General features: G+C 34.8%; 2 protein-coding genes across 6 annotated transcripts; one reads left to right on the forward strand and one right to left on the reverse strand.

Moving 5' to 3' along the window:
- The first annotated feature begins 3,372 nt into the window (after nt 1-3,372).
- LOC140882960 (deaminated glutathione amidase, chloroplastic/cytosolic) lies at nt 3,373-7,926 on the forward strand. Of its 2 annotated transcripts, XM_073289231.1 has the most exons (10): nt 3,445-3,581; nt 3,811-3,950; nt 4,066-4,202; nt 4,589-4,717; nt 4,850-4,908; nt 5,968-6,080; nt 6,160-6,252; nt 6,405-6,507; nt 6,823-6,905; nt 7,497-7,926. In XM_073289231.1, exons 2-10 carry the CDS (start codon nt 3,924-3,926, stop codon nt 7,524-7,526), a joined length of 774 nt encoding a protein of 257 aa, XP_073145332.1. In that variant the 5' UTR covers nt 3,445-3,581; nt 3,811-3,923; the 3' UTR covers nt 7,527-7,926. The 2 variants fall into 2 exon arrangements, with proteins under 2 accessions (XP_073145331.1, XP_073145332.1); XM_073289230.1 differs by lacking the exon at nt 3,811-3,950 and having other exon boundaries at nt 3,373-3,581.
- Nucleotides 7,927-9,671: 1,745 nt separating this feature from the next.
- Nucleotides 9,672-14,899, reverse strand: LOC140880121 (uncharacterized). Of its 4 annotated transcripts, none has more exons than XM_073284251.1 (5): nt 14,760-14,899; nt 12,731-13,074; nt 10,668-12,642; nt 10,364-10,570; nt 9,672-10,195 (listed from the first exon to the last, which is right to left on the reverse strand). In XM_073284251.1, the coding sequence occupies exons 2-5, from the start codon at nt 13,018-13,020 to the stop codon at nt 9,872-9,874; spliced, it is 2,796 nt and encodes a 931-aa protein (XP_073140352.1). In that variant the 5' UTR covers nt 13,021-13,074; nt 14,760-14,899; the 3' UTR covers nt 9,672-9,871. The 4 variants fall into 4 exon arrangements, with proteins under 4 accessions (XP_073140352.1, XP_073140354.1, XP_073140355.1 ...); XM_073284253.1 differs by having other exon boundaries at nt 12,731-13,077; nt 14,760-14,887; XM_073284254.1 differs by lacking the exon at nt 14,760-14,899 and adding an exon at nt 14,590-14,750.
- Between the last annotated feature and the right edge of the window lie 982 nt (nt 14,900-15,881).

Genomic DNA, 15,881 nt, shown 5'->3' on the forward strand with positions numbered 1-15,881 from the left:
TAAAACACGATACCGGGTTTTAGTTTTCGGGGAAGAGTTGGGCAGCATTGGTTGGGCAGCTGAAAATTTATATATATATATATATATTTATGTGTGTGTGCGAGAGAAACTATATAAATTGATATTAATGCTTCAATTTATTAAAATTTTCAAATGATTTTTGTAATGGTAAAGTTGATTGTGGAACAGTGGAAGGAGCTGCCGTTTGCAACGGGGATGGGACATGAAGGTTATTATTATCCACTGTTTCAAATTCAATCTTAAAGGCTAATCAATAAAACGATTTCTTCAGATTAATAAAAACATAGACATGTTAAGAGTCAATAATGTTCGAAACAGTGTCATAAAATTTTTGTATAACACCATAAGTGTAGATTAATGGAACTGCACAATGGGAACACTGATAGTTAACTCAAAAATAGTCATCATGTCTGATGGATAAAAAAATTATTTGCTCGATAAATTTCCCAGCAAAACATTGTTATTTCGTTAATGCTCGGAAGTCGGAACAAGGCCATAAAAACTACACAGTGGAACAATAAGAGTTGATTCGGAAGTGATTGTCGATTTTCTGTGGAGATTAAAGAAAAAATCCTCGAAAAAAATGATTTACTCGATAAGTTCCCTGCAAAACATTGTTATTTTAGAAAACTGAATAATGTAAATGCGTGTTTTTATTAATTTTATTTATAGTTATGTAAAGTGACGTAAGATATTCTGGTACAAATTAAAAAGAAAATCGATTAGTTTAGAAAGTTGAATCATGTCAATGCATATTTTTACTAATTTTTTCGTCCCGTTTGGATTTGATGAGCTAAATTCTCAATATTTCAAATAATTTGCAAGTGATGAATATTCATTCGAAGAAATTTAAAATCACCATGTAAAAACGATTAATTAGGTTAAACAACTAATTTTCTCAGTTGACAAAATTGCTCCTTTAATTCTTATATTTGGGAAAATATTTTTCCAATTGACAATAGGAAAGAGTGAAAAATAGGATTTTAACATTATATGATTTGGATATGAAAACTTCTTAATAAATCATTTAATGGTGGAGTGTGTCAAGAATGTTATATAAGAAGCTACAGGTTACCAAAAATTATGTTCGCATCGAAAGTAAAATTAAATAACTAATTTTCTGTAAAAAATATATATATATGAAAAAAAATATCATTAATGAGAGAGATTATTACAATAGCAATTCAAAAGATACAAAATATAACTAGAAGTTCAGTCCACACCATAATACTAGAAAATAAACAAACTACTTTAGTCAAACTATGAACAACAACATTTGCCTTTTTATCGACCCATTTTAAACAAAAACCAGATTCTCCATGCAACAAGATTCTGTACTTTTCAACAATTGACCCAAACGGAAAAGGCTATGCTGATTGGTTAAAATCAGTGGGCCCCACGTGGGGCCCACTGATTTTAACCAATCATACTCTGTCATGTCAATGCCCTTGGGGTGGCATAGCCAAACTCTGATATGTCTGGATTCCCTTGGTGCACTGCCTCGACTACTTGTTTAACATCCATCTCAAACTGCACCATATTTAAACCCAAATTGCGTATCCATGACATAGCTTCCAACAAACCAATGGCTTTGGCTTCCTTTACTATTTGAATACCCGGAAGAACAACAGTTCTATCAGTTATAAATTATCCAGTATCATCCCGAATCACCATTCCCACAGCAGTACTATTTTCCTCCAAATTAATCGTTGCATCTGTATTACATTTGAGGAAATTTTGGGGCGGTGTATGCCATAATTGACAAGATGGGTCCTTGTTACTGCCCCCATATCCCCTCCCTTGTACTTTTACAGCTAACCTATCATAGAGTGTATGGAGGGCAAAATATACAGTTGCCTTAGGATTTGCATAGTTATTCTTCCAAAATTCTTCATTACGTTGCTTCCATATTCCCCAAAGCACTACCGCAAACCTACCTATATCAACCTCACACAACTTGGATATCATCATAAACATCCACTCAGTAAAAGATTCAGCAAGATTAACACAATCATTCACAACTTCTATTAGCTTCAATTCACTCCAATATGCCTTTGCAAACTCACACCCAATGAAAACATGCCAACCATTTTCCAAATGAGAATTGCACATCAGACACACAGTAGAAACTAGAAACATACATATCTCTTGTTCGCAATTTATGTCGAGTAGGTAGCATTAAATTTTAACCTATATTTTTAGTCACATGATTAATAATATTTGTTATATTTTTTTAAAAATAATTGGTTTTTTTAAACACAATATATATTTCACTCCAAAAGATTACAATGTACAAAAAACATATCTTTAGTTACAAAAAAACTCAATTTTATAGGACAAAGTCACTACACCCCGGATTTTCCCAACGTTGAAGACTTTTCTGTGCAAGAAAATGTGCAACTTTGTTAGCAGAACGTACACAATGCCCGATAGTAATTCCCCGATGAATAACGCAAAATTACCGAATGGCATTAACTATCGGATCCTCCAATGCCAAAGGTGAGATCTTGGCAATACCATTAACTACATTAATAGCATCAGTTTCTAATATACAAACACGCCAGCGAAAACGCAAAGCAATTAACATTCTCATGTCAATAGCACATACCTCAGCAAAATGAGGAGAAAAGGAACCAAAAAAACAACGAGCCATGGCAAACAAAACCGTCTATGATATATCTCGCGCAACAACACCCACACCAAAATATAAAAATTCCGGAAATACAGCAGCATCAACATTAATCTTAATTGTACCAGATGGAGGAGCTTGCCAAGTTGATTGTGATGTCGGAATGGGAGAAGAAGATACCACAGATTGGCAGCGCAGAAAAATCATCCCATATAGATATAACACGATCAACTATCCAATATGTAGGTGTGTGATGACCTTTCAAAACTAAATGATTTATTGCTAACCAGATACTACAGGATATCATAGCAAACAAACCCAAATTATTACTTGTAACATCATTGGCAATCCAGCTCCAAATATCAAATAATGTTTCGCCTTTAAAACAGACTAGATGTGACGAAAGAGTTGAAAATTTTCAAGCAGCACGTGCCCATTTACAATGTCAAATAACATGGAAATTTGTTTCTGAAAACTGCTGCCATCGAGGGCAGATACTATTCACCTTAATGCCCCTTGAAGCAAGATTACCTTTACTCGGAAGAATATCATGAAGCATACGCCAAACATGAATTTTAACTTTAGATGGAATGCGTAAACTCCACAATTTGTTATATTGTTTGGTGTGGGGTAAAGTGATATAATATATAATTCATGGAATTACGTGGTTGGGGCGTTTATGGATATTGATAATAGTTGAAGGGGGCATTTAGATTAACCCATAAGAAAATAAACCATCTTTCCCTATACATACATATATCGACGATTCAACGCCCCGCCCGATTCATCTCTCATCTCCGGCGGAGCGCAGTTCCACCGGCCAGAATCATCGCCAGCCATCATGGCAAATCCTGCACGGATCGCCGCCGCTCAAATGACCTCCATCAATGACGTTTCCGCCAATTTCGCCACCTGCTCTCGCCTCGTTAAGGTACCTGCTATCCATTCCAATGAACAAAAAATAGGGTGAATTAAACAAAATGAGCGAACTGTAAACTGTTTCTCACGGATATAGTGTTAAGCGTGGACTTAGTTATTTTTTTTTCTATTTTTGTTATGTCAAGATAAATTCTGTAGCATTAGCAATTTTACTGACTGATCACCCGTTAAAAGATCATAACTTATGGAGCAATATGAGCTATAACAATTTCATGATTTAGTGTACTCTGCAAAACTTCCCGCTGTCGTGTGCAACTGTCTTTGATTCTAGTTAGAGTCAAGCTTTCCCTCGAGCCACTGGTTTTGATGGGATGGTGATCCGCTAGTCCAGGAAATGCTGGAGATTGGACCACATGCAAAAGTATAATTCTTTGTCTGTTCCAATTGGAAGAAAACCGATTTGTATAATTCTTTAATTGTTTTTATTTGTTTCTGGTTTGATAATGTACTAACTTTTCAAGTTGTTGTTGCTCAAGGAAGCAGTTACAGCTGGTGCGAAATTGCTTTGTTTTCCTGAGAACTTCTCCTATGTGGGTGCCAAAACTGGTGATAGTCTTAAGATTGCTGAACCATTAGATGGACCAATTATGAACAAATATTGCTCCCTTGCAAGGTAAGTAATTAGTGTCTTTCAAATTAAAATTCCTTTACCATTGCTTGTGTCTTGATTCTTCTTAATAGTTTCTCATTATACCGACTGTTCCAGTTTCATCCGCACTTATCAAAAAAATTGAAGAAGTTAAGAATTTGAAGTTTGCAACTTTTTCTGATATCAAATAACAAGCCAACTATTAATTTTGAATTCACTTTCATATGTGGATCCCAACTAGCTTGTATGTCTTCCTGAAACCTTATGCGGGAAATACATTATACATGTTGATGACTTGTGTTTCATGAGTATATTCCCTGCCACGTGAAAGATCTGCAGCTGGCACATTAGTGTTTCGTTCATCTTCTGTTTTCCAACTTGATTCATATTCCTCCTGTTGTTATTTGTAGGGAGTCAAATATTTGGTTATCCCTCGGAGGATTCCAGGAAAAAGGCTCTGATGATGCACACTTGAGTAACACTCATGTGTTGATTGATGATGCTGGGAATATTAGAAGCACTTATAGAAAGATGCACTTGTGTGATTTTAACTTTTACTTTTTTACCTTATTTTAAGTAATATAATATGATTTTATTATGCAAATGAAAATTTTGATATTTGAACTCATCACTACTGTATTACTCTAATTTAATTTTGTCAATGCTTGAAGGTTTGATGTTGATGTTCCTGGAGGCGCAGTTTACAAGGAGAGCAGCTTTACCGAAGCCGGTAAGCACCTTTTATTCTCTTTGGATTTTGTAATATGTTCAGTTGATTATTTTGTTCTTTCTTTCTATCCCCTCTCTTAAAATTTAATTTAGTGTTGCCGCAACATTACTCGTGTCTTTGCATCCACTGAAACTTCCCCTCTCGGACTCCCAAATCTATCTATTTTCTTGCACACTATTAGCACAAGGAATGGGTACCCCCGAAGGAGTGTAATATCTGAACCTGTTAAAATATCCTAATGGATTTAGTGAAGCTTTTTTATTCAGCATAATTTAGCAGTTTCGACTTTTGAGGTTGAAAAATTAAGTAATGCAAAAGGCATTGATGACATGAGCCGTACAATGCTATTTGGCAAGTGGTGTTTTATGTTGCTGCTTCATTCTAACATGGTTTTGGTCTTTGATGGACCACACATGGATTTGACGGACTTTGTTTTGCTTCATTTAGGAATATAATTAGTGTTTGGTGGTTGAACGAAAATGTAGAATTTGGGGAAAAATCAACAAAAGGTTAGTGGAAACGAAATGTAATGAAAGAAAGAAAGGCAAGAGGACCAGCAGCAGCTGGTTGGGTGATAAGAGAATTATAACTGGGAGACCACAGAAAAAGGTTCTCAAGTTTTTGACATATCATTTAGCATGGCTATTGAATTCTATGAAGTGATGTGACTTGGATTAGGTTTTTATATTTATTTTCTCTGTAAATTTGCAACTTTATTTCAAATGCTATGCGAAATTATGATGTCTTTATTGTTGTCGTCGTCGTCAATGCTGATGGTACTCTTATTTTACTTTTTGAGACCTCAATAGTATTTTTGAACTATTCCCGGAATAATTCTCTTAAATGTTTCAAACTATCCCTTCATCCTTGCTTGTTTCAGTATTGAACAGTTTTAAATCCTTTTGAATCTGTATTTGTTATTGTTCAGCAATTAATTGTATGTGGATTCCGTGTTAAGCTTCATCAACAGCACCTTGAGTACATTAACTTTTAGAACTTGGGATTTTATTACTCTTCGATGCAGTACAGTAAACATTATAAACTGATTATTTGGTGTAGGAAAAGAGGTGGTTGCGGTGGACAGCCCATTTGGTTGCCTGGGTCTAACGGTTTGCTATGATTTAAGGTTTCCTGAACTATACCAGCAGCTGCGATTCAAACATGATGCTCAGGTATGCTCTGATATTACGTCCCGTGTATGGTTATTTTTTCTTGCCACCAAATTTTTATGCTTTCTTCTTGTGCCCGTAGGTGTTGTTGGTGCCTGCTGCTTTTACAAAAGTGACAGGTGAGGCACACTGGGAGATTCTGCTTCGTGCACGTGCTATTGAAACTCAGTGCTATGTATGCCACTTATGCCTTCTTTCATGCCATATATTATGTGCTTTTTTATCACTGAATTTGATTATCCACTTTCTGATACAAAAGCATTTTCACGTAGATAGTAGGTGGTATTAGCAGTAGTAATTATGATAACAATAATAGTTTATTGGTAGGTCATAGCTGCTTCACAAGCTGGGAAGCATAGTGATGAAAGAGAAAGCTATGGTGCTTCCATGATAATTGATCCATGGGGTACAGTTATTGGCCGGCTACCAGGTCACTGCTTTTTCGTTTATCTTCTGAACTTAGTGATAATAGCCTTTCAGAGTGGGTGATTTTGATCCATGTTTATTTGAGTTTTTCTCTCTTATAGGGGTCTCTTATAATAAAAAATTTAGATGACGGCTGATATCTTTACGCTTCGATGTTGAATTTTTTTTCCTTAATTTAATTTTTAATGGTTCATTGATAAGACATGATATGAAATGTTATAGCTATGTATGTCGAATATTTGTGATGTTTTAGTTGACATTCAATTCAGGCACATATTATTTGTGTCATTAATATTTCCGCCTCTTCTTGCTGCCACAGATCGACTTTCAACAGGCATTGTTGTTGCAGAAATTGATTTTTCACTGATTGATTCTGTCAGATCAAAGATGCCAATTTCTGAGGTTAATTTTAGTACCTTAGTATAGCATATAACTTGTAGAATTAAATCATTCCCTTGTTACTAGAAGCATACATGTTACAGAATGGTTAGTTAGTGGTTTTAGATTAACTTAACCCAAGCACAAAAAACCATGCTACTTTTCAGTCTACTTGGTTGATTCATGGATAGTTTTCTCACTTTCTGGTTGTTCCTATCATATTTGAATTACGCTCTAAATGGGAGCTGAAGGTCTTAATCATTTTAAACTTGACTTGAACAGTCTCTATTTTACTATCAGATTCAAAAGATTTGCATGATTAATTATGTTTAAGGGAAGCTTGTAACACATTCTAAGCAAACATCTGGAATTTCTTTTCTCATGCCTTAAAAACACTTACCAATCATGTTAGGTTTTAGTTGAATACTCATCGTGTGCTTACAAAGTTATAGAGAGCTTATGTCTGGTTCTAAACTTCTAATTCATGTTGTCATCCCATCGTACCGTTTGCATTTCAAACTTCCATTCATTCAAAGTCATCGAAGGCATGCTCAAGGTCATTGCATGTGTTGATTTTTCATCGCAAGTGTTAAGTCAGTTGATTTTACTTTACAGCATCGCAAGCCAATCGAATTCTGGAGATAGGCGTGTTGGTGAGTCACAGAAGGTGCTGTTCTTGATTCCAATTACCGGACAGGCATCTTAATCTCTTTCAAACTCTCCAGATCATTTCTAGTGATACTATGTTAAGAACAAAAATATGTACTGATGATGTTGATGGCGACGAATTAATGAATCTTCGTTGCCTCGTTCGATCTCTCCATCGATGGGAGATGTATGTGCAACAAATTGAGACGGTGGTTAAGTTCCATGTCCTCGGAGGATCTGAACTGCAGTACACCAATATGTATGTACTTGTGTGAATACACTATGCAATCTACTATATAACGTTATTTCGCGTGTTATACTTTTATATACAAAGTCGAACTGACCCACTGAATGTGTCTAATCTCGTATACTATAAAATGTCTTTTATTTAGTAATATTAATAAATCGAGTTCCGCTGAAAATATACTGTTCAATTAGGCATTTTCTTTGTATATTAGTGTATATACATAACTTATGGTTACAAAATTAACACAAAAAAAAAAAAAGGAAATTAGACCAATCCATCCAAAGGTATATAATCGTTATGGGTGTTTTTTTAAATGTAAAAAACAAAACAAACTTTTGAAAAAAATTTCTTAAACTGGCTTATCTAGTCTAGATATAATGTCACGGGCAGCCAGATTAAACCTGAAAAGCCAGAGGATATTTATCTTGTGATTCTGGTAATTCACTTTTAAACTTCAAATGCAACTAAATGGAGGGTGTGCCAAAAGATGATAATTAAACAACTGAGTTTAAATCAATGTTGTAAATGGCGAGAGGTTGTGGCGGGCAGTCAGTAACTGTCTATCGTCTCGGCCGTCTCAGCAGTGCTCAAGCGGTTTAATTTTTTTTAGCAATTTTTAATAGAAAATTATGTATAACTAATTAACTATGCAATGTAATTACAAATAGTTAAAAATTTTTGTGTAATATATGTAATTAAATAATGTTTATTCTTAAAGAAGCTTAATATAATATATAAATCTAGAGAAAGTGTAAATAAATATATAAATGAAAACTAACAGGATAATTAAGGTGGTGGCAGATGGCGGCAGCGGCGGAGGGCGAATGTAGGCGGTTTGAGACAGGTGGTGGCTGATGGTGGAGGACATTTGAAACCAAAAATAAATACAAAAAAGAGTGAGATGTGTTTTTATTATAATTAAGATTTTTAAAATTGATTGACTTTGACAGATTTTTAAAATTATTTGACTTTGATAGTTGACTGAAATCTTAAAATAATTGTCCGCCTGGCCGCCTCGACCGCCTTTTTGCCCGCCTCCTCGACCGCCTGCTTACCCGCCTCTGCAGCCGGATAGCCTCGGACCGCCTACAAAAACAGCCTTAGACTAAGGTGGGGTGGTCGAGGGCGCCTAGGCGGCCGTCTCGACCACCATTTAGAACAATGGTTTAAATTCTTACAAATTATTTTTTAATGAAGGTCAAGATTGGTTAATTGATTCATTTTGACTTGTAACGATAATAATTAAGGTGGAGGCACAAATTTTTTTTTTTTTACCCGACAAATGAAGATGGTAATACAAGGTAATTAATATTTGGAAAATAATAATTTTGATCCTTATTGAAGCAAAATAATTCAATCTATCACAATTAAAGTTCAATTTTTTTTTAATAATTAGGGTCTTATTTTCAACTTGCAAGGAGAATAATTTAGTTTTTTTAAAAAAAAAACACACACACAAAAGGTAAAATATACGATACAATGTAACAATAGCTTGAAGCCTTCGATCCAAAAGCAAATAGCTCAAAACTTAAAAAAATCAACACAAAAAAATTAAGAAATAAAAATGTGGCTAACTGAATAACCAAAGCTCCCTCTATAGCTAAGTTGTGTTGTAAAAACTAATATATCCTTTGCATAGTAGTTATATAACATCTTTCACTGTAAAAAAATAAAATAATAATAATAATAAAAAAAAAAAAAACACTCCACAACTATACAGGAAATCATAGGATTTATTTTATTGTACTTGGCGTTTACCTACATCTCTTGTCAAGTGCAAAAATTGTAACAAAGAAAGTAAATGTCAAATTCATTAAATACCGGAGACGTGAATGCAAAAAACTCGAAAATTAAATGAACAGATAAGCAATCACACAACATCGTACAACCATACTGCTAACTTGGTTGAAAATAACTAACTGCACAATTATATGTTTATTAAAAAACAGGATAGAACCAAGAATTCTACAAGAAATCACAGCCTTCCTAAGTCTGTTATGCGACGAGCTATAAAAAGATAGAGAATCAATCAGAACAAAGCCATAAAACGCTAATAACAATCAATATTCAGGATAATTGTTCTTTCTGTGTCAATTTAGCATGATTCCTTCCAGCAGAAATTATCGTTAGGATCTGGACTAGCAAGCAGGTCGAAAGGTTTACCTATACTGTCTTTCAAAATGGTGATTTGGCCTTCTTTTAGAAGTATATCTTCATCAAGGGCCTCTATCTTCTTTCTCATAGCATTGATCTCAGAATTTAGTAACATGTTCTGCTCACTATACTGCTTCACCTTGTCCCACATGAGATCTCTTTCCTCGGATACCTTAGGTAGTATTCCCTTTACTATAGCCAATTCTTTCTTGTTTTCTTGCAAATCACCTCCAAGTTGATCGATAATCTCATCCTTTTTCATCATCTGCGGGGAAAGACAGAGAAGATGAAATTTTATTTTAAAAAATAGGTGTGAAATAGTAACATCACACATACTGCCGGATTGATACGAGCACTAGAAAAATGTAGCGATTCAGAAATTCAAACAAATCTAAAATCCATTCAATACGTGAAAAAGTAGTATTAAGTTCACCTGAAGTTCAAGATCTTTCTTCTTGTGGTTAACACAAGAAAAATTATCCATCGCATTTTGCACTTCACATTTTAAAATGTCATTAACTCTAACCGCTGCAGCTAGCTCAGCTTGAAGCTGCTCTATGTCGAGCTCCTTGGAATAAAGCTTCTCACGCAATAAAGTTGTCAATAAGGTCTCAGCTTTCAGCTCTGAAAGGATTATGTCCTGGAAAGTAAACCAAAGATTTGTTTAAGAAATGGAGTGTGTGAATATCAAAATTAATGTGTGGGAAAAAGACAAGTAAACGTCAGAATCAATTCACCTCCGATTGTGCATCTTTTCTTCTGGGTGATTCATGAGAATCCATAGCAACAAGGTGCACCTTATCATGCAAACTTGTAGACTTTTCGTTCAAGACACTGGAAATGGTTCTCATGCTGCTTGCTAAGTTTTCAGCAGCCCTCTCTAGACCTTGGAGTTTCACTTCACATTCAAGAACTTGTCCAGTGAAAGCCGTGTCAGAATTTGATCCCTTTTTCAACATTTGGCAGGCGTTTGATTTGATGCTTTCAAGTAACTTCCGAAAAAGTTGATTGCTCTCTATCAGCAACGGAAGCACTTGATCTTGCAAGCAGCTAATACGGTTCTGTAGTTCTTGATCCAACTTGAAAGTTGAATACTTTCCCTCGTTCCCATTGTTTTTCAGGCGATTAAGTAGATTAATGTTCTCACAACGAAGTGAATCAATTTCAACCCTTGATGATTCTACCTCTTTCCTTAGTGCATGCTCAACTCCAGTAAGTCTCATTTGTTCCATTTGCACCTTAGCCAACCCAAAATTATAATTCTCACAAGAAATCTTCTTTCCAAGTTCCTCACAAAAACCGCGCAACCCATCAATCGTCTTCTCCTGATCACTGCAGGTCCTCTGAAGTCTACTGATAGCTTTATGCATATCCTTGCACTCAGTAACCTTTTCCTTATAGTTTCTTCTGGTGCAGTCTCGATCTTCTTCTAAGCCACTAGCTTTATCTTTCAGTTCAGATAGATTTTTCTGCATAAAGTGATTCTCTTCCTTGGCTTCTCTGACCTGAATAGCTAATTCCTCAAGTTGTTTCTCTGAGTTTGTGATTTTGGTTTTAGAACCCATTTCCCTCTCGCTGAAGGAAGATACTTCTCTTTGAAGGCTCACATTCTGTTCTGCTAGTTCCCTTACCCTCTCGCGAAGCCTATGTTCTTCTGCCTGGTATTTCTCAAGTTTCATGAACCACTCAACTGATCTCCTATCCAATTCCTTTTCAAGTGCAGACTGCAACTCATTCTTTTCCTTCTCCAATCGCCGAGTATGTGAATCCAAGTCCCCCCTTGCTATTTTAAGTTCTTCTCTAAATAATGCCTTTTCAGCAATCCTATCTTGCAAGACTGATGAAACCTCAAGGGCCATTTTTGCCTTCTCCTCTGTCAAGCTCCTAATGATTTGAATCAGTATAGGCAAGCTAAACCCTCTAACCTCAAGAAAGTTTCCTTGTTCAAGCTCTTCTGAGAGAAGTTCAGCTCGATCCTCAGCTTCCTTAAATTGTTTGAACAGCTTCAAATCTGTTTCAGTCAAAGCATCGATATTTTCTCTAACTTCAATTTTATCACCAGAACAAGACTGCCTCTCCAAGAATTCTGACATTTCATCATGATGAGATCCACCAGTCTCGCTACTCCAATCTGTTACACAGTTTTTTTGAGTTATTTCATCAGTATATGCACTGGAACACCTTGTCAAGTTTCTGTTATATATGTCTTCAATGGTGATAGGATTATCAGGGTAAACTTCTTTGGACCTCATTTCAGGCAAAGTTTGAGAATGGGAAAGTCTCTCAACCACTTTTCTTGCAAGTTTTCGTGGTGACTTGTGGCGAAACCCATCACCACCTGAGACTCTAGAAGAAGGATGAAATTGGGACAATTTGGTTTCTCTAAAAGATTGGGACTTTGGTTTCTGCTTCTTGGAATCTTGTGGTAAACCAGGAGGCAGTTGCTTAACCACAACACTTCGTTTGTCAAATTGATCATTCGAGGAGAAATTCACATTTACTTCATTACTTTCATTATGTTGTTCTCCATCAATGAAACGGTCCAACACCTTGCTCGAGACATTACTGGAGCAATGAGAAGAAATCTCAGATAAATCAGAGTGTGCTCCAGAAAGAGTACCACTAGATTTCTCCACTCTCTGTGAATTATTAACCACTGCAGCATCAGAGTACTTAATCCTGGTTTGCCTCTCAGGAGTCAAAGTACGAGCACTGAACAAGAATTTTTTAAACATATGTTTATAAGGGCAAAAACAGGAATAAACTAAAAAATTATCATAGAAAAATAGTAATTGCAAACCGTGAGGACGACTGAATTGATTGTTTGCGAGAATGATGACTCGTACTGCATGGAGAGCCATTTTGGTCCACATAGTTCTTTATCCTTTTCCCCGTTTCATAAACAGATCCAGAAGAGAACGATAGGCTTCTTCGTAAACATGGAGCATTTCCAAATACACCATCTTCAGAATCATGTTTGTTTATTCTGGACTTTTCTGCTGTTTTTTCGCAATAAATTCTCTTATCTGTTGGTGGGGAGACTTGATTACCATTTCCGCTGTTGGATCTGAAAAAGAATAGCTTCTTCATCTTTGCAACTGGAACTCCACTGACTAGTTATCTATCATGGAACTTGTAAGTGATCTGCTAGAAAAAATTGCAAGAAGAAGAAGAATGAACAAAAGCCGAGTGAGTGAGCTTGCAACAGTTGAAAACTCATCGCGAACACAATAGTGCATGCATAATAATGATGCTTTCTTAAAAGAAACCTGTACAATGCTTTAGCATTGTAACAAACAGTAATATGACAGAAATGTAATTAAAATGAGAAATCTGAATACAAAGCATCTTAAATTTGGCAAAATTCCACACAAACTAAGTGAAATGCCAATATATCTTCCCCAGAACATCAAGGTCACCAGTTATAAATAACCAATACAGAATTTCTTGGAAGGTGACCTGTCTAACAACAAGGTTAACAAAATAGGAATTATATAAATGACCTATCAAGAAATGTTATATTCCATGCTAAATTGGATGAAATAGTCCCCACGCAACACATACAACAGAATGAATCGTGTGTGGGATCAATGTATATTTTAATGCCTCCTACAATATATGTTCTATGCGGAGAACATATCCTGATATCGCATGGACAACACCTCAAAACAAGCAACACAAGCCAATTTAATCAGAAAGTAAATCTCAAAACCGCAAGTAAAGGAACCTTTGCATTAAAAATCAGTGATATCCTTGCTGAATTAACATTAATGATTATACTAAAAGCTTAACATAAACTATACAAATACAGTGCTTATTCACAACCTTTACCATTAACAAGAATCATTAGAACCCATTTAAAAAAATAAATCAACGTGCTTCTGATTCATGATTAGAAAAACATTGGTGGCCAGGAGCTGTCTTTAGTGTCAGCTGATTCTTTTGCTTTAAAGACCACACTACCCTTAATTCCCATATCCCTAGATCTTTTATTCTTCCAAACATGAAAGTCCACTCCATTTATCCCATTTCCATGAAAAAAACCTCAAATTTAGAGAGAGGGGGGGGGGGGGCGACACTTGACCGAAAGTATAGGACCATTTGCAGTAAAAAAAAAATTGCAAACCCACAAAAAAAGGGGAAAGAACCAAAAAAAAAAACTCATTTCAGATTCAGAACGCTCTTGGATTCGATTATTACAAATTGCAAGAAAGAGTTGACCAACGAATCCCAAATTACGTTCTTGGGCTCTTACTCGCACAAGAGAGGGAAATTTTGAAGAATAATAAATTACGTTAATCCTTCACTGTAACAAATTTACTCCTTTTCTCTGAACACATTCCCATCCAAAAGAAAAAGTAAAACAGAAACAAGATATTAAAACAAAACTCACAAATCACTTCATTCGTCCACCCTTAGTGCTGTAAACTTCTAGCAGTGAAGTTACCGTTGCACTCATAAAGGTATTATACATTTCATGTTTTCAGATGACAAATTTTAAAGAATTCAAACTTCCACCAAAAATAAGGCGTCATTATGAAGATTTACTGCCAGAGACATCTTGCCTAATATAAGTCAAAAGATTTTCAAAATAATTCAAAAACTCAACGACACAAGAATAAAATCAATAAATAGTGATATCTTAGATAATTACTGTACCCAATTACTCCAAGAATCCTATTACAGAACCCCATCAGCCCAATCAAACAAACAAACAAAAACAAACTTCCACATATCACATTATACGCAAAAAAATTTGCTCTCACACAAATAAACAGACTGATATAAACAGCAAAATAAACGCTGAAGGGAGAAGTGAAGAAGAGTACATGTGGTGAAATGAAATTCGGAATGAATGAACAAATTCTTGGACTAATTAATAAATTCCAAGAAAATGGAAAAGAAAAGATATTATTGGAACAAAGTTTTCAGTGTGAAAAAGAAACGCTTGTGTAATCATATCTGGTGGCAACTCCATGATTTGATGGCTATTCAATGTATAATAAATAATTAATTAAGGAAATAAAGATATTGAGAGGGGCAAATTAGTCAATACAAATAAAAAAACTTTAAAAAAATATTCCGATGCCGCGCGTATAATGGAGCGTTTGTTTTCCCTTTTGAATGAAGTGTGTGGGCCCTTACTTCTCGTTTTGGACTTTTTTGATCCAGGCCCACCCAACCATATATAGACACTATATATATATCAGAAAGTAATTAAAATAAATTTAATTAAACAATGGTGAAACGTTAAATTTTTTAAAATTTTTTTTTATCTGTGACATCCTCTCGCATTTAGGCTTTTTTTAAAAAATAATATAAAATTAAATATAAATTATAAAAATATACCATTTAATAAAAATTTATAAAACTATTATAATCCGGGAGTCCCGGATTTGGCAGGAATTCTGCCATGGTGGCAGAACCATGGCAGGCTCGTGCCAAATCGGGACAAAGCGTCCCGAATTCTTTTTTTTTTAAAAAAAAAAATTGAAATTATTAAAAATAATAAATAAAATCTAGTCAACAATATTTAATTAATAAATCAAAGATTTAAATATTTATGCACTAAAATAATTATCATAAAATGAAAGTAATTCCATTTAATTAATTTTTCTTTAATAAATTAATTAATTGACTAAATTTCTAAATTAAAATTAGTTTTATTAATATAAATATTAAGTAGTTAAGTCAGAAACAAATTCCTTGTCACGACAGCGCACAACTTTTCGAATTTTTTTAAAAAATTAATATAAAAATTATTTTTTTATAAAATATATCGATTTTAAATGCTTCATTAAACTAGTACAATCCAAAACAATATGTTTTGGATTCAACAGGTATTATGCTATGAGTTCTGTCATAATGACACAACACCTATTGAATCCGGGATAGATTCTCTTGGATTCAAAAGGTTTCATTATTTTTTTGTCGATAAATGGTTTCGGATA

Source organism: Henckelia pumila, chromosome 2 (assembly GCF_033568475.1).
Source record: "Henckelia pumila isolate YLH828 chromosome 2, ASM3356847v2, whole genome shotgun sequence".
Taxonomy (NCBI): Eukaryota; Viridiplantae; Streptophyta; class Magnoliopsida; order Lamiales; family Gesneriaceae; genus Henckelia; species Henckelia pumila.